Source organism: Leptidea sinapis, chromosome 33 (genome assembly GCF_905404315.1).
Source record: "Leptidea sinapis chromosome 33, ilLepSina1.1, whole genome shotgun sequence".
Lineage (NCBI taxonomy): Eukaryota > Metazoa > Arthropoda > Insecta > Lepidoptera > Pieridae > Leptidea > Leptidea sinapis.
The window spans coordinates 4,524,268-4,544,443 of NC_066297.1; the positions used below are offsets into that span (position 1 = coordinate 4,524,268).

The 20,176-nt window shown below is 35.3% G+C and overlaps 1 protein-coding gene across 1 annotated transcript; it reads right to left on the minus strand.

Moving 5' to 3' along the window:
• Positions 1–897: 897 nt before the first annotated feature.
• Positions 898–19,986, minus strand: LOC126974619 (uncharacterized). The gene is made up of 17 exons (XM_050822126.1): positions 19,839–19,986; positions 19,253–19,316; positions 17,911–17,928; positions 16,036–16,056; positions 15,534–15,566; positions 13,988–14,011; positions 13,646–13,666; positions 13,143–13,175; positions 11,598–11,621; positions 10,677–10,697; positions 9,975–10,007; positions 8,210–8,234; positions 7,615–7,646; positions 6,794–6,838; positions 5,160–5,183; positions 4,360–4,374; positions 898–912 (listed from the first exon to the last, which is right to left on the minus strand). The coding sequence occupies exons 1-17, from the start codon at positions 19,844–19,846 to the stop codon at positions 898–900; spliced, it is 456 nt and encodes a 151-aa protein (XP_050678083.1). The 5' UTR covers positions 19,847–19,986.
• Positions 19,987–20,176: the final 190 nt, after the last annotated feature.

The window sequence follows — 20,176 nt, forward strand, 5'->3', positions numbered from 1 at the left end:
TTTCAAACAAATAGAGTATTTTACTATGGCTGTAATATACATAACTAATTAGTTTGTAAGTATTGATGCTGCATACAATATATGAATCATGTTCTTAGTTGAAAAGCGTTTTAAATGATATGAAATATTTCATTAATATTTCATAATATGTAATAGATTTAATTTATTTAGGATAATGGTTCCTTCAGCTACAGTTGAGCAGTATTTGAAGCGATAATCTCAGGAGTGAGGCCACAATTCAGAACTATTTTTGTAGTATCTTAAAGCGATAAATCATTAAAATGAATTTTATGAATAATTTATATACTAAACCATGAAGTAAGGCTTCCCTTAGTATAGCCTGAAGTGATATGTAAGAATCTTCAAGATATCTAACGCGATATTTTTATATATTATATAGAAATATTTCAATTCGTTATTGTTTAAAGTGATAACCCTCACTTCTGGGATTCATTGCACAAATTAAATTTAAAAAAAAAAAATTTGAACGATGTGGGACTCGACGCCACGGTCTCTTGCGTTTCGTATCTACTATACATCTTGATGTAAAGTAGATACTGTAGATAAAGCCACAACCTGAGAGTTGAACAAAAATTATGAACGATATGTCACTCGAACGCTTGGCTCAGTGAAAGAGCACTCGCACGGAATGCGAGAGGTGATGGGTTCGACTCCCGCATCGTTCATAATTCTTTATATAAATTTATTTTGTGTATATCAGCACTTGTTTTATGTCATATAGTGGTCCATAATATTATATGACTATTATATAAAAATAGGTGATGAGATTACCAACACTTTAATCTAATTTGTTAAGTCTCATTAACCCTAGAATTTCACTACCCTTTTAACCAAAATACAAGTGGGTACTTGAAAATAAATATAAAATAATTAAATTTAACTTACAGGTTCCTGAAAAGGATACACTAATTAATATATACTGTTATTTTTTAATGAAAGAAACAACGAAGAAAGAAAAACTGTTTATTTGTAACGTATAGTACCTACATGTAAACACAAAAGACTTAAAAAACAAAATTGTGGTATATTATTTTGTATTCGTCACAAAGTGGTTCCAACTCAGCAAGTTTTCTTGGTTTCGTTTTGTTTGAAAACCAGAGCTAGTCTTAATGGAGTATGTAGCTCATATATTTTATTTTTATAGTATTGACCAGCGGTGGATTTACACTAGGGGCAGTTTTAGGGCGCCAAAATTTTGAAAGTGAAAATTTTTTTTAGTATTATCAAGATTACTCAATATAATTAATTAATTCTGTTTAAAAAAAAGTCAGACGTGTTCTGGTCACTAAATAGTGCCAAATTTATAATTGTTAGGAAAAAACAAATATTTATCCATGTTTTTAGAATATATGACATAATATAATAAAGTTTCTGCAATAAATTTGTTATTTTATTTTTGAAAAATAAATTATATAAACTATAAGTTTATGTAAAAGTCCAGTATTGAGGCGGATTTTTTGCCGGTGCCCAGGGGCGGCATTAAGTTTAAATCTGGCCCTGATATTGACACAGTTGTACAGATATTATCTTGCCCCAAACTAGGCACAGCTTGTTTGTCGCAGATACAAATAGAGAAACACGACTCGGTAACAATATTCCATATTCGTCATAATATTATAAATGTTTGCACCTACCGGGATTCGAACCCAAGTGTTTAGACACTGGATTTTTCTATGACAATAAGGGACGAGACGAGCAGTGCCACTCAGGTTTCTAGAAAAGCACAACTGTCCTGAGCGGCACTACAATTGCGCTTTTCACCTTGAGACCATAAGATGTTAAGTCGTTTTTGCTCAGTAATTTTACTAGCTACGGCACCCTTCAGCCCGAAACACAAAAATGTTTACACGTTACTGCTTCACGGCAGAAATAGGCGCCGTTGTGGTTCCTAGTCCTTAGTTCCTAGTGGTATCTAGTCGGCAATCTGTGCAAAGGAGCCTCCCAAGGGTAGACTGGATTATATTAAACCTTGAGGGTTTTAAGTCGTTTCTGAATATAAAAATCTATAATGGTTCTTGTGAGTAAAAACTAATAATTTACAAAGGGGCGAATCAGCTCAAGAAGACTCAGAAATAAGTTTAAGTTAGTGGAAAATCTCTAACGCACCTGCCACGAAAAAACCTGTTTTTTCTTCTTACACCTAACTAATCTCAGCTGTCTCTAATAATTTAAGTACCCAAACAAAACCGAAATAATGAATTTCCTAGAAGATTTTTTAGAAATCTAGGAAACTCTTTTGGAATGCCAATCTAATTTGTCAAAATTGGCAAACTTTATCAGCTAATCGAAATACTTACGACTTCAGCCTGAAAAAGAAAAAACTGTTCATTTCTTGGAATACTAAAAAACATTCTTTCTATATTTCAATGGTAAAATCTAATCCTTATATTATGTATAGCGACATGCCACATTCGTAGGAAAAAAGAGTGTAACGATTATTAATCATTCATTTATGTGTTCAAAATTAATAATAATATAATTTTATAATAGATCAACTACTTAAGTTAATTGTACATATAATTTTTGCATAAATAATTCTTACCAAAAGCAAGTAAGTACAATGGAGTATAACAAATATTAAGATAATAGAAAAATATACTTTAGTAGGTTATTCGGCCCCTTAAATTAGATCAGTCAAAAGTTACGCTTTTTAGGATGAGGTAAATAGTTCCAATTTCGGCCGCATTCGTTGGTGGTCGTCATTCTTATCGGTATTATTTTCATTTACTTAGCATCCATCAAGATGGAAGCCTTCGTTTTATAAATTTTTAATAATTAAATAAAGAAGCTCTGTTTATAAAAATAATAGTAAAGGTATTTACCGCAATCTGAAACCGTTGAAACAAAATAAACCATTACTTTATTGATTACAAAAATCAGCAATATCAACAAATCTTAGATCATCTATACGTCTAGATAGACTATGACAGCTGTGAAAACGTCAAAAAAAATTGAATTTAGAACAAACCTCTATTTTGAGCAATTCACGCACTCTAACACAAAGTGTCATACAAATTGCGAGTGTAAGACGTAGCTTGTCACGCACACTAAATTAATATTAATGGCCTGTTTTTATCGGTTGTCTAACAGCAAAAGACTATCTAGATATATAAATTATCTAAGCAATAAACCATATAAAATTCCGACCACTTCTTAAAGAAATCGATCTTTTCGGATATTTTATAGCTGATTTTCTTTTTAAATTAATAATAGGTAGATATTATTATATTTACCGTCATCTGCAAACAAAAATGGAATATTTATTATTTGTTGTACATTTTTAAAAATAATAAAGTTTGGAATAACAACAGACATTTGCAGCTATTTTATAAGCAACTATTTTCTACTTGATTATTAAAATCTCAAAAAAAAATTTGCTAATGAAATCAATATCATCATTTCTTGTCTCGGTTCTCAGTTCCGAGGAACTGAGCCAACAGCCTTGAGGAATCCAGCGGAGCTAGGTTACCTCTCTCGCACAAGATCGCCATAGTTTTAATTCAGAATTAGAAGCATTTTTAATTTATTACAAATATAATACAATTATCTTTACAAAAATTACAGAACTATGCAATGTTAAATAGTATTAGTAAGCACTTAATAATTTTTTATACAATTTTAATCCAGACTGAATGATTGGAGATTTCTCAGGATAGCGGTCTTAATTTTGTTCTTGTAAGTGCTTTATTACTTCGAATAGTACAAAAAAAGGCTTAATCGTAGAGACCGCATACAAAACCTAAGTGTACAAATCCAGAAATAATGTTCGGAAATATTAAACAGGTCGATACAGAATATTTCCACCCCATTCAGTTACCAAAATACGTAACGATTCGTAACTTTTGAAGGAGAAAATGGTCAAGGACCAAACCCTGATAATTGAAATTCATACCCTATTTGGAGTCAGGACTATATAATACTAGCTGACCCAGCAAACGTTGTATTGCCATATAAAGTAATTAAATTAAAATGGGGTATAAAAAGTATATGCAACCGATTCTCAGACCTACCAATATATCGTACTACAATTTTTGTATTCGATTGCTATCTTGCAGCCCTATAGCGGATTTGTGGATGGAACAGAATAATATAAAAATTGCGATACTAAAAAAAATGTCAAAGGATTAAAAAAAAATTTTGGGGTACCACCCTTAACATTTAGGGGGATGAAAAATAGATGTTAGCCGATTCTCCACCCTAGCCGATATGCACGCTAAGATTCACGAAAATCGGTCGAACTCCTCCAAGTTCAATTAAGCATACCGTGAAACGATTTATTTTTTATATTTAGATTTTTTTTATATATTAGATTAAAACCTATTATCAGTGAAAACTTACAGTGACAACTTCAGCCTGTACAAAAAAAAACAAGGAATCAAAAACACAGAAAACCAAAAAAATTATAAAAATAATGCCACAAATTCAGGTGACAATAGCAATAAAATTTCACAGTCAAAGACAAATTTAAATAGACTGTATGCAAATTTATGTAATGTTTAAAAAAAATATAAATTATCATAAGTATATTGGATGCATCAACCTTTAGAGCTTGAATTCATTTATTTGTGTAAGGATGCTTCGGTAACATGATGGTCGTGATTACTGTCACAATTATTAATTGCATAACTTAAATACTAGCTGACCCGACAGACGTTCTTCTGTACATAATAAATAAAATACTGTTAAAGTGGTACTTTTATTACATCGTCTCAAACTTTTTCGTCTGTGTGTTGCAAGTCGTGTGACGGTCGGGCGGCGCCTATAGTTCGCAGCAGCTGACCGTGTAGTGTATAGACTTACTCATTTGTGCCAGTGCTCCACGCTACTTTTAGTTAAATGTCTATAATGTGAAAAAAAAGTTTCACTTTTACCGTGGTTACATAAAACCATACAATCCTTTTATTTATTTTTTATGAATTTGTCAATAATATTGAATTTGTAAATATATTGTTATTTTTAATTTTTGTATTTTAATTTGTCATTTTTGTTATTTTTCCGTTTCATTAAAAATTATGCTTTGTGTAGCAGGTATAACATAGTTTTAAAGTTGATGTAAAGTTAGTTCTATCACAAAAATAAATTAGAGATCCCTTCTATTGTGAAGAGTAGACTGTTTTGTATATATCTTTTTTACTCACTTTATCGCCAGCAGGTGTCGTACCCTTAAAAGCATTAAATAAATGATAAATTTATATATTTTCTGACATTTTCGGGATTATTGGAAAACCCAATACCAGAGAGACAATACAATTATTGCATTCGTCACAGAGACATAACAATATTATGTTTACCAGTGGGAGGCTCCTTTGCAGAGGATGCCGGCTAGATTATGGGTACCACAACGGCGCCTATTACTGCCGTGAAGCAATAATGTGTAAACATTACTGTGTTTCGGTTTGAAAGTTAAGCTAGTGAAATTATTGGGCAAATGAGACTTTAATATCTTACGTCTCAAGGTGACGAGCGGAATTGTAGTGCCGCTCAGAATTTTTGGGGTTTTCAATAATCCTGAGCTGCACTGCCTTGTAATGGGCAGACCGTATAATAACCATCAACTGAACGTCCTGCTCGTCTCATACCTTATTTTCATAAAAAAACGTTTCATTAGCCCATTTATGTCACTAGTTACGGCGACCTTTATACAAAAATACAATAATACTTGCAGGATTCTAGTTGATGTCAGAATAAAGCACCGCTGGGTTCCATCATCTAGACCAGGGGTGCTCAAGCTTGAACTGTAGGCTCTAGCTTAAAATTGTTAGACTACGATCGATCGACTCTGAGAGGCTTCAAGTATCTGTGATGAAGGATTGTCACCTAGGTAGAGTGTCAGGATGACATAGATATTACTTTTGCGCACAATAATATGCATTTTTTAGTCAAGGTAAGTGTAGGTCTACTCTAAAATGTTAATGGAAAAACTCACAATTATTCAAAATTGCGAGTTTATTGGTTCTTATAAAACAAACGCGTTCTAGTGTCTAAAGTTCTAAACGTCACTAAAGAGTAACTTCGGATGTTGTATGTGCACGACACTGCTTGTCGTGAGCATACTTTTCATAAGATTGTACGTAATTACCGATTTTAGTAAACAAAATCTGTAAATAGATCGACCGTTTGAGCCCCCCTGATCTAGACGGTATCCTATGTAAAGAACCCATTTTCTGTATATAATCTGTTCATCCGAGGCAGTACTGCTCCACACATATTTCTGTAGCAGCAGTATAACTGTATGGGCAGTGTTCATCCGAGGCAGTACTGCCACCACACATATTTCTGTAGTAGCAGTATAACTGTATGGGCAGTGTTCGTCCGAGGCAGTACTGCCACCACACATATTTCTGTAGTAGCAATATAACTGTATGGGCAGTGTTCATCCGAGGCAGTACTGCTCCACACATATTTCTGTAGTAGCAGTATAACTGTATGGGCAGTGTTCGTCCGAGGCAGTACTGCTCCACACATATTTCTGTAGTATCAGTATAACTGTATGGGCAGTGTTCGTCCGAGGCAGTACTGCCACCACACATATTTCTGTAGTAGCAGTATAACTGTATGGGCAGTGTTCATCCGAGGCAGTACTGCTCCACACATATTTCTGTAGTAGCAGTAAAACATTATGGGCAGTGTTAGTCCAGGTACAGTTCTACCACCATGCCTGATTCTGTAGTAGCACTAAAACTAACTATAAATATAGCGTGCATCCGGGGCAGTTCTGCCACGATGCCTATTTCTACAGTAGATCCTTAAACTGTAGTTGGTTGCAACTTACATTCTCCGAACCTTCTCCTGGTGTCTCGCTTGTTCCATTACCTCCCTGAAAAATATAGTTTAATATATTATTACAAACCAAAGCTTCAATCTCAGGCCACGAGGCCACACCTTGGCCTGATTTAAAAAAGTATTGCGTATTTGAGCGTACAAATATGATCAGCTAAACTAAACTAGCCAGTATCCCGCTACCTGAGTAGAGTCTTTACTAAATAAAACTAATCTACTAAATAAGTTAAAGCCCAGTACGTCACTCTAAAGATATAATAAAAGTCATATTGATATCAATTTCATATAGATAACTCATAGAATTGAGAATTACTGCTCTTGAAAGAAACAGTGATCACACAATATTTTCAAATACATCTCAATCTTATAACCTGTCATTATCATCCTCTTACGAGACGTTTAGAGGAGATGATAGTGTTGTTTGATTTTGTCAGCGGTGATATTGACGAAATCGTAACAAAGTCCTTTTTATTGGCGGTAGATGAAACTTGCGATTTAACGAGATTAATGGTTGAATGATTGATGAACATTTTTTTAATGAGAATAAGGGACGAGACGAGCAGGACGTTCAGCTGATGGTAATTGATGCGCCCCGCCCATTACAATGCAGTGCTGCTCAGGATTATTGAAAAACCCCTAAAATTCTGAGCGGCACTACAACTGTTAAGTTAAGTCTCATTTGCACAGTAATTTCACTAGCTACGGCGCCCTTGATGTAGCTTGTGTAAAGGAGCCTCTACTGGTAAAAATTTTATAAATAAAAAAACATTCGAAACAAGGATTTTTTTCACTATCTTCGCCCTGAAAACTTACACCAGTAGGATCTGCTGATGGTGTTGTCAATGCTCCCTGAAAAAGATATGGTAAAACATTATTTGCATTATCTTCTACCCTTGTTTTATTGAAATTATATCTATTACTTTACTTACTTCTACTATACAAAGTGCTTATTACTTTAACTACGGGTTAGGTACGAAAAAATTATTTTAATAAAATACAATCATGAATTCAAAGAACGAATATAGTCTGTATATTAATTATTGTAAATAACCAGTATCGTCAAGATATTAAATAAATAAACCAAAAAACAAATGCAAGAATAGATATTATAGAAATAATTTTGTATAATAATAATATATTGACACACTTTTTATACAAATTATCTTGCCCCAAGTTAAGCATCTATAGCCTGTGTTATGGGTTACAAGACAATGATATATTTAATACAATATGCTTACTTAAACATACATAAATTCATATTAACATACATAAATACATTTAAATATACATGACTGGGATACAAACATCCATATTCATCATATAAATGCTAAAGGACGTACTTTCGACCCAGTTGTCACATAAATACGAAGGTATTTAGAGAGAAGGTGTTATATAAAGTACTGTCAACTTACATTTCCTTCATCTTTGTGTTCCTGTAATGGTACATTTTGTTTTATTGGTTATTATAGCCATAAATATTTTTACAACTTTAATACTTCTCATTTTTATTTCTTGTAGTCAAATATTGAACGCGTTTGCAATGATATATCACATATTTTTTTCAGATTATAAAGTCATAAAATTTTATGAGGTGTTAAGGCCGCTATTCCAAGATATCGTCAAAATAGCACGTAAGTGAAACTATTTCTTAACGAAAATATTTTTTTTTTCTTCAATAAATAATTATATGTCTATAGAACATGAGAAGGAAATTCATATTTTCTTTACATTTCTATATTTAATAGACATTAAAAAAAGCACTAAAGAAACACTAACTTTTCAAGTTCGACCCATGTTAATCATTAAATCTAGATAAAAATTCTATACAATATGACAAAGTTGTGTTATTTTTGTAAAGAAAATTGTAGTAGGTTTGTAACAAATTTAAAATTCTTCTAATTGTGAATGAAAACTATGGCGATCTTGTACGAGAGAGGTTAACTAACTCCGCTCGATTTCTCAAGGACGTTGGCTCTGTCCCCAGCCTTAAAAAAACAGAATTGCAGTGATTGCCTTGCACACAAGTAAGTATGGTGCCGCCTGCCATCATTTACAAGATACTTGAAAAGCTAGATATTATATTATGTACAGTCGTATATCGTCCTATGCTCTGTCGAATACCATGAAGGATCGGGGTTAAAAAGGGTTAAAGCCTGAATTCACAATTATTATTATATCGCCAAAAATTATCGCAAGAATTGAAGATTTCCTAGGACTCTTTCGCGTATCATCAAAGAAAATAATACTTCTTACTTATTGTCCATATACAGGCGATGCACTAAAAGAATCTCTACAGTTAAAGAGAGTGACTCGATTATAGTTCCTGCCCCGATATATTAATAACGATTATAAAAATGTTCTTCATCACTGATGAAAAAATGTTCACAAGCACTGCAATAAGGAAAATGACAGCATATAATAGAGGGAGGCTCCTTTGCACCGGATGCCGGCTAGATTATGGGTACCACAACGGTGCCAATTTCTGCCGTGAAGCAGTAATGTGCAAACATTATTGTGTTTCGGTCTGAAGGGCCCCGTAGCTAGTGAAATTACTGGGCAAACGAGACTTAACATTGTCCCAAGGAGACGAGCGTGCTAGATTTTTAAGCTTAATATTCTAACAAGCGCAACTGTAGTGCCACTCAGAATTTTTGGATTTTTCAAGAATCCTGGGCGGCACTGAATTGTAATGGGCAGGGTGTATCAATTACCATGAGCTAAACGTTCTACTCGGCTTGCCCCATATTATCGTAAAAAAATTGCTACAAAAATGCATAACATAGTGAGGGTGACAAATAATTCTTTGATGGGAGTATATTATCAAAGAGTCACAAATCTTCACTGTGAATAAGATGTGAAGAATTCAGCTAAACAATACCTAGTGCCTGTCTTAGATCGTGTTGAGAAACCTCTTAGCAGTACGCCTTTTACTTTCACTAGGCATGCTTACACCTAAGCTTGGTTGGAAGTCAACGTTCCGGGATTTGAAGAGCTGAAGACTGGCTCTCGCCTAGCCCAGATCTGAACCCCTAGGATTACAAATTTTCCATGGATACAGTGGTCAGACATGTTAAAACCTGCATTAATGCCAAATAAGATCATTTCATGGAGAGGCAATACAGAAACCAGGAAGGAACACGTTTTCATTTCTACCACTGCTACCTTTAACTAACCTCGGCAGAAACTGCTGGTGTAGTCGCTGTTCCCTGAAATCAAATATAATGTAGGTAGATTGATTCCATTGCTACAAATATCTAGTATATAATTGTATATACTAGATATATTGATATCGACTTTACTGGCGATTAGTTACTGTTGGAACAGACAAGTTTCAGACCAATCAGATGTCTCTCATCGAGGGCAGTGTTGCGTGTTCGCGGTCGTCTAATACTGCAAATTTGCGCCCAAAATGCGCGGCTTGACAGGGCGATGTTGCGGGGTGCACCGGCGTTAATGACGATAATAAAGTGTAAGTAAACTCGATATTTAACAACATTATTTACTTAGAATTGTTAGAAGTATTTGATTAATATACTCTTAATATCTATACATTTATGTGACCAAATTTCCTCCACAAAACAAGATTTTGTATTTGTCGATCTGGTATACTGCGCATAATCAACTTGCCTGATAGAAAAACTTGAAAACAATGTTTCATAATTTGTCCAATAGCAATACGCTGATTATTTATTGCAGATAATTTTGTAGTTTTTATGATTTACGCTAGGCACTACTATTACTTTTATTGTGGTAAAATATACACTTGAGTATGGATTATATATATAACCTGCTAGGATATGGATCTCACATTTCTTGCATATCCAACGCGAGGAGAACTGACAAGCATCCAATGGGAAATTTTAAACTTTACTTACATCATCTCCCTCTTTTTTCTCCTGTAAAATCAATATTTAATTACTTTCCACACTACAAGATACTACTATAACAATATATACCTATCGATGTAACTACAGTCCATCTTAGGTTCCAAGATGACGCCAGCAGTAGAGGAAAAACAAGCTGATATTAAAATGGTCACTGCCGCCCACACTTTCTTGCAACTCTAGACTAATCAGAGGGGCGTTTATTGCCATGAAGGAAGGTGCACAAGCTTTTATTGAAGATAACTATAACATATCATCCTTAAAACATGTAGCAAGGAAGAAATTATCTCCACCCTCCGAATAGAAAATAATGTATGAATTCCACCACCGGAATTTACGTCAAAATTCAAAATACCATCCGCACAACGTTGACGTCTGGTATTGCACAACCGCGTTTTTTCCAAGAAATTACTTGACACGCGCAGCCACTTTGTGGAATCAATTACCGGCTGCTGTTTTCCCGAACCGATACGACTGAGGGACCTTCAAGAAAAGATCATACTCCCACCTTACAGCCGGGTAACGCATCTCCTGACACCTGTTATTGCGGATGTCCATGGGCGGTTGCATCACCTTTTGCTTACTCTTATAAAAAAATAAAATATGTAAATATATAGATGCACCTTGCATTATGGTAAGTCCGGATAACGCAAACTTCTCAACTTTCTAAATTCTAACTGCAGATCGAAACATCATTTTGCTCTTCCCTTCGCTTTTGTTCCCTGCATCTATAGACGTTTGCGCTGGTTGGTTGTGTGTGGTGTGAAACAAAAACAGCTGTATTATCCGGATTTACCCTGTATCTGAACTCTGAATTTACCCTAATGCACTATACATCATTGGGTATCGATCCAGGGGAATACGTTTCATTAAATATGACCCAAAGTCCTGGTTAGTCGATTGAATACTTACATCAGCTGGTTTTGAATCTCCACCCTGGGAATAGAAAATATGGTATGAATCATTTTATTTGGAAAACTTAGTGCTAAAATTACTCACTTACTAAACATTTTAATTATGAAAACAGCATTTAGCAGTTTCTGCATATTGAATCTAATTTATTTTAATACACATACTTATATATATTCTCATCTACAAGGCCCGTGAACTTTTATTTTAGGTTTCATAATTTTTTTTTAACTGACAAGCGACCAGCATCTCTCCTATACCTACTCTTCTCATAACTATCTCTATTTCACTTATTGCAATGAGTTCGGAGAAAAATAAGATAGCCAGCAAGCTTAAAAGAAGGCGGTAAGAGCACGAGTACAGTCCATGATGACTGAATACTGTGTAGTTATCTATCAGTAATCTGTATATTTTGGGTATCTGTATATTTAGGTATATTTTGCGGCACGTAGAGTTTATAGCCAGTCAGATAAGTAGTCGAAGACTTTACGTCTCGATCATTCACTCAGAATTCCTTCAAGTTTCGAAGACTGTCGGGAATTTCAAAATTTCAAATTCAAATAATCTTATCAATTATTGGAAGTCTACTACCCATTCGAACAAAATATGACTCAGGCCTGACAATTATGGGCACTCCTGTGCCCAAGTTTTGTAGCATAAAATTTCATGGCAAGAAACATCAATTTGACGAAATTGCCTGGCATCGAAAGTTTTCCAAGTCTCATCGTAAAAATTTTTTTATAACGTTTACCACAGAATCCTTTTTAATTGTTTTATGAATTCATGAAGTCCTATTTCAAAAGTAATTATATACTTCACCCTACGAATAACTTGCTAGCTCGTACAAGCCAGTGAACGCATGTACAAGCCGAACACTAGGTTTGCCTATCAGACCAGCGTGCAGATAGAAAAATACATTCAAGAAACGAAAGGGTCTTGCCTAATTTCTGATAGTTTTACTCCACTAAGATAAAGGCCTCCTATGGACTGGACCGCCCAGGATGAAGACCACATTGGTGATCATCATCAGCCAGAAGATGTCCACTGCTGGACAAAGGCCTTCTCCAAAGATCTCTAACGTATTCCGGCGATCTTGACCAGATCGTCTGTCTATCTTGTAGGGGGCCTACCAACACTTCGTATTCCGGTATGTGGTCGTCATTCGAGAACATTTCTGCCCCAAGCCCGGTGGCAAGGAAACTCCGAGCATAGCCCTCTCCATCGACCTCTGAGCGACCATGAGCACTCTCATCAAGACCATAGCGACCACGTCTGCATACCATAAGTCATCACTGGCAACACACATTGGTGACCAACGAGCACATAATTATTCTAGAAGCTATTTATATCTATGCTAGCAGGTTGTAATATAACTCTATTCAAAATCTTCAGTGTGGAAGTGATTGATTGATGTTTGCCAATAATTTTAAGTTGTTCTCAATTGCATTTTTAGGTACAGATTTTCACTTAGGGATTTGATAATATTAGGCAATACAGGAATCAGGAAGGAAATAGCTTTCATTCCTACCACTGCTACCCTTAACTCACCTCGAGAGAAACTGCTGGTGTAGTCGATGTTACCTGAAATCAAATATTATGTAGATATATTGATTCCATTGCTACAAAAGTGAAGTATAGGAAAAGTTAAGCGAAAAAGAAGAAAATAAAATTATTAACTGTTTTTATTTATAACGGATTTACTGTCGCTTAATTAGTGTTGGTACCGACAAGTTTCAGACCAATCGGAGATTTCTCATCGAGGGGAGTGTTGTGTGTTCGTGGCCGTCTAGCACTGCCCATAATCAACTTGCATGATAGAAAAACTTAAAACGATTTTTGAAAATTTGTCTAACAGCCAACCGATCAAGGAGATCGATGTTTTACGCTACTATTCTCTTAATTTCACAATGGTAAAAATATTCACTTGAGCATGGATTACATACAATTCGGCTAGAATATGGATCTCACATATCTTGTATATCCTACGCGAGAAGAATTGACAAGCATCCAATGGAACAGTTTAAGGCTGTAAAATTTAAAACTTTACTTACATCATCTCCCTCTTTTTTCTCCTATAAAATTAATATTTAATTACTCCTCATACTACAAGATACTACTATAATAATATACCTACCGTTTTAACTACAGTGCATTTTACGTTCTAAGATGACGCCACCAGTAGAGGAAAAACAAGCTGATATTAAATTATCACCACCGCTCACACTTACGTAGACTTATTGCCGTTTAGGAATGTGCAGGAGCTTCATTTGAAGATACCTATAATAAATTATCCTGATTTACCCTAATGCACTGTACATCATTGGGTATCGATCCAGGGGAATACGTTTCATTAAATATGACCCAAAGTCCTGGTTAGTCGATTGAATACTTACATCAGCTGGTTTTGAATCTCCACCCTGAGAATAGAAAATATGGTATGAATCATTTTATTTGGAAAACTTAGTGCTAAAATTACTCACTTACTAAACATTTTAATTATGAAAACAGCATTTAGCAGTTTCTGCATATTGAATCTAATTTATTTTAATACACATACTTATATATATTCTCATCTACAAGGCCCGTGAACTTTTATTTTAGGTTTCATAATTTTTTTTTAACTGACAAGCGACCAGCATCTCTCCTATACCTACTCTTCTCATAACTATCTCTATTTCACTTATTGCAATGAGTTCGGAGAAAAATAAGATAGCCAGCAAGCTTAAAAGAAGGCGGTAAGAGCACGAGTACAGTCCTTGATGACTGAATACTGTGTAGTTATCTATCAGTAATCTGTATATTTTGGGTATCTGTATATTTAGGTATATTTTGCGGCACGTAGAGTTTATAGCCAGTCAGATAAGTAGTCGAAGACTTTACGTCTCGATCATTCACTCAGAATTCCTTCAAGTTTCGAAGACTGTCGGGAATTTCAAAATTTCAAATTCAAATAATCTTATCAATTATTGGAAGTCTACTACCCATTCGAACAAAATATGACTCAGGCCTGACAATTATGGGCACTCCTGGGCCCAAGTTTTGTAGCATAAAATTTCATGGCAAGAAACATCAATTTGACGAAATTGCCTGGCATCGAAAGTTTTCCAAGTCTCATCGTAAAAATTTTTTTTGTAACGTTTACCACAGAATCCTTTTTAATTGTTTTATGAATTCATGAAGTCCTATTTCAAAAGTAATTATATACTTCACCCTACGAATAACTTGCTAGCTCGTACAAGCCAGTGAACGCATGTACAAGCCGAACACTAGGTTTGCCTATCAGACCAGCGTGCAGATAGAAAAATACATTCAAGAAACGAAAGGGTCTTGCCTAATTTCTGATAGTTTTACTCCACTAAGATAAAGGCCTCCTATGGACTGGACCGCCCAGGATGAAGACCACATTGGTGATCATCATCAGCCAGAAGATGTCCACTGCTGGACAAAGGCCTTCTCCAAAGATCTCTAACGTATTCCGGCGATCTTGACCAGATCGTCTGTCTATCTTGTAGGGGGCCTACCAACACTTCGTATTCCGGTATGTGGTCGTCATTCGAGAACATTTCTGCCCCAAGCCCGGTGGCAAGGAAACTCCGAGCATAGCCCTCTCCATCGACCTCTGAGCGACCATGAGCATTCTCATCAAGACCATAGCGACCACGTCTGCATACCATAAGTCATCACTGGCAACACACATTGGTGACCAACGAGCACATAATTATTCTAGAAGCTATTTATATCTATGCTAGCAGGTTGTAATATAACTCTATTCAAAATCTTCAGTGTGGAAGTGATTGATTGATGTTTGCCGATAATTTTAAGTTGTTCTCAATTGCATTTTTAGGTACAGATTTTCACTTAGGGATTTGATAATATTAGGCAATACAGGAATCAGGAAGGAAATAGCTTTCATTCCTACCACTGCTACCCTAAACTCACCTCGAGAGAAACTGCTGGTGTAGTCGATGTTACCTGAAATCAAATATTATGTAGATATATTGATTCCATTGCTACAAAAGTGAAGTATAGGAAAAGTTAAGCGAAAAAGAAGAAAATAAAATTATTAACTGTTTTTATTTATAACGGATTTACTGTCGCTTAATTTGTGTTGGTACCGACAAGTTTCAGACCAATCGGAGATTTCTCATCGAGGGGAGTGTTATGTGTTCGTGGCCGTCTAGCATTGCCCATAATCAACTTGCATGATAGAAAAACTTAAAACGATTTTTGAAAATTTGTCTAACAGACAACCGATCAAGGAGATCGATGTTTTACGCTACTATTCTCTTAATTTCACAATGGTAAAAATATACACTTGAGCATGGATTACATACAATTCGGCTAGAATATGGATCTCACATTTCTTGTATATCCTACGCGAGAAGAATTGACAAGCATCCAATGGAACAGTTTAAGGCTGAAAATTTAAAACTTTACTTACATCATCTCCCTCTTTTTTCTCCTATAAAATTAATATTTAATTACTCCTCATACTACAAGATACTACTATAATAATATACCTACCGTTTTAACTACAGTGCATTTTACGTTCTAAGATGACGCCACCAGTAGAGGAAAAACAAGCTGATATTAAATTATCACTACCGCTCACACTTACGTAGCCTTATTGCCGTTTAGGAATGTGCAGGAGCTTCATTTGAAGATACCTATAATAAATTGTCCTGAAAACATCTAGCAAGGAAGAACTCATCACATTTTCTATGGACGTGGAAAAAAGTTCCTCGAAAACGGCACTGTGCAGGCACAACAATAATTCAGATGGTGAGGATATTATCCAGGTTTGTGGCGTTCGAGCGATGAGTTTTGAGGCAGAGATAAGGACAAACAGCTTTCGTAAAACATTTTATGACTACTGGCAAAGAAAACGACAATGACAAAGAAACTGACCATGAAATCAAGACCAGAATTGAAATGGCTTGAAGCACCTTTAGGAAAATGAATAAAGCACTTTGCAATCGCTTTTCTCTTATGATTTCCTTGCACACACGTTTACTGTGCTGTTACATCTAGCCCATATGGAAGTGAGGCGTGGACTTTTAAAAAAGACCTCAGGGAACGTATATAATAGCTTTCGAAATGTGACTTACCAGGTCACGAATATGGAAGTTCTTCGCCCAGTCAATCAAAAACGCGAATTCATGCAACCATCAAGATAAGGCAAGTCGCATATTTGGGGCACGTTCTTAGGCACCAGAGTAACAAACTCCCAATACTCATCATGATAGGAAAAGTTCCGAAAGAAGAGGCGTAGCTCACAGAAAATGTCTTGGCCGTGCAACATCCGAGAGTAGATAAGAATTGCGAGTGCGAGAACCATTCCGCCTCGCGAACAAAAAGTTGAAATTACAAAGCTGACTGCCAACCTTCGTTATAATTTCGTTGCCAAGCTTCGTAATTAAAGTGTTCTTCGTTAGATCCTTCGTTGGAGAGGAAAGCGAAAAAAACACTTGTAGCTGGAAGCTCAAATCTTGCTTAATCATGGCAAAAAGACAAATTTGAACAGACTGTTTAAGTGTCCAGAAATGTGTCGTATACTAATGATACTTAAAACGAGCGTTAAAACACAGAACCATAACGATAAAAACACTAAAATTAAAACGCGTTCCAATTTGACAGGAGACTAATGGACACTAAATTGTCACTTTAGGTTTTTATGGGAGAATAGTTATCTCACATTCACACAGGATTCATCTATTACGGTAGTATACTAAGTTTATGATGTAAAGCCAATGAAAGCTAAGCATATTACTAAGAATATGTGGTATAACAGTTTGATCGGTGGTTCAGCGGGGTCTATTCTTCAGTGGTGGACGCGTATATCCCCTAACTCTGCACCGTGCGGTTGGGCTTTAGTTGCATTCAGCACGTAGATTAATAACATACCTTAGTAGAATGAAAACTTATGATAACAAATGTTTTATTAAAAAATGGCTCTCTCGTAAATCTTACTCTACAGATCCAAGTTATCGGACAGCCTGGGACTAGATTATGATTATTTTATAACAATAACATGGACAATACAATATTATAATTATATTTTTTTAAAAGGTGCGCATAATGGGATGCTGGGAGAGTTTCTTGCGCCGCTTCTCTCCCTCAGAGCGGCATTTGTTTCCGAAGCGGTAGTAGTATTACAAATGATATGAAAAATGATTCTAAAGGAATCAATAATTTTGAGTAAATAGATGTCTTTTATGCCATAAATTTTTTATTTGAAAATTCATATTTTTGCGCAATTGTAAAGTTGTATCAAGTATAAGCTTGTATCATAGTAATAATATTAGTGAGCACTTACCGCCGGCGGGTCCTCGGGCTGAAAAATAACAAAATTTAATAGGTACGCTCCCCTTATTAATCTTTAAGTTCTTACACTATATAAAGCGAGACTTAAGAAGATAATGCAACAATCCAGAGAATGTCAGACGTCCTCCCCGTTATTAAAGTGAAACTTATATTACATCGCTTCAAATTTTATCGTCCATCTGTCGCATGTCGCATTACAATAGGCCGCGGAGTAGAGGTGAAGTGGAATCATTACTAGTTCAACTACTGCTTTCAAGTCGGGTTGGCCGAGTTACATAATACACCAGATTGAAGCTCGTTTTTATGGTTTTTGTGGCAATAAGCAAGGCACATAGTTCGATGGACAGATGGCCGTTGGGGCAGTAAAGTCCTTGAATGGCGACCACATATCGGAAGACACAGTGTTAGCCAAGATAAAGACCGATCGTCGTGTAGATCTTTGGGGGAGGTATTTGTCCAGCAGTGGACGTCTTCCGGCTGATGATGAAGCTCGTTTTTTATTACATTACATATTTTAATTTTATGAATAAGTAAATCATAATATATCAATTTGTTTTCTTTCGATTATTATGCTGCTTTGAAACATAATAATAATATTTAACTATGTGGTATAATAATATTTTCATTGGTTGTACGTAATATTATCATCTTTATTGCAATATTGTTCATTCTACTAACTTAAAATAGCACGAGGGATGTTTTTGTTTTGATAAATATCGTATAACGCTGTAACTTTGCCAACTTTGTACAAATTTGCCTATTTCATTTCAATTACGATATTTCGTGTTTGTTACTTTTTTCTCGTTTTCTACCATTCTGTAATAACTAATAGTTATTAGGACAACGTATTTTTTTATTTTATCATGGTAACTCCATTGATCAGTCGGTTGTGCGACAAAGACCGATTATAGGTATGTATCGAGTTATCCGTCTAGGCAAAGTTGTAAAAAACGCAACGTTTTTGTGTACTGGTAATTCAGAAAAATAACACGAATGAAAAAAATTGAGTTCTACCTCGCAAGCCATAAGGTTTGTTTTTCATTTAAAGGTCATTTAGAGCTGTAATATTAAAAGGACGCGAGATACCAACAAAAAACGTCAAAATCCAGGCAACTTTGCCTGGATTCTACGGTACGCAGCATTTTACGGTACGTTTACAAAAAATCGCTGCGTTTACGATGAAAGATATAAGTACTATAATTGTTTGTATCTATGAATGTGGCAGCAATGGAATATCAACTAATATGGTTACACTCATGAAAGCGGATGAAGTCGCTGGTAAAATTGGTCAGTTATTATTCTAGTCGCATATCTACTGTAAATATGATACAAACCCTCAAATCTCCTCGAGTCCACAGCATTGTAAACATAAGCATACAAAGACAGTATGATGACGTTCTGGAAAAAATTGGTATGAAATAGTGGGGGCATAAAATATTTATTAGATACAAGCTTATAAATAAAAAATGATAGATACCTAACACCACAACACCCAGCTCTATGGAACGAATTGTCAAATTCTAAGATTGATTCGCATACTAAGTGTTCCTTACCATCGTAGCTACAAAGTTTAACACTAATATTGACATACTCTTACAATGCCCTAAGCCGCCTTTTACGACACCCTTGGGCCTGGAACTTCCCTTTTATTTTTATGGCCCGGGGAAGCACAGAATGTATCTAAATATAATAATCTGTTCTTATTTCTGTACATTTCAACCCTCTTCGTGTGAACCTCGTAGAACCAGGTAAACAGAAATTCCCTTCTATGGCCTTTTGTACGAATGTACCTACAACCTTACATACTCTCATAATTTTAATAAGTACTTGGTCGTGGACTACTACCACACTTTCGCCTCCTATTGTGAAGGCAATCTTCTATCATGCATCTTCTATGACCTTCAATATTAGCGTAAATACCTTTTCATTTTATCCACGAACTCTCACAAACCAAACCAGTCAGAAACGTATTTACACAAGTTGATAACAGATTCGCTTTCACAATTTTATTATTGCAATAATATTTTATCAGTAGCTGTTTCATTTCATGAATCACCTTTTATATATTTAAACTAGTTTAAATCTGTGAAGTTATGGGCAGTTTTTCATTGATATTTTTGCTCCATTTTCATAAGACAAAAAGTCTACTGTTGGAACACATCCCATTATAAGCGTTCTCTTGCGGCGTTTACCTGGTCTTCGGTCCAGTTTGTGGGATGCGCGACACTCCGCCTTCTGGTAATTGACTGTCAGTTCAG

Bases quoted from the DNA above. Each gene is read 5' to 3' on its own strand.
- LOC126974619 (XM_050822126.1), bottom strand. The intron at 10,008-10,676 runs GTAAGTAAAGTT...ATTTGATTTCAG, and splicing joins AGAAAAAAGAGGGAGATGAT to GGAACAGCGACTACACCAGC. The intron at 8,235-9,974 runs GTTAGTTAAAGG...GTACCATTACAG, and splicing joins CACCAGCAGTTTCTGCCGAG to GAACACAAAGATGAAGGAAA.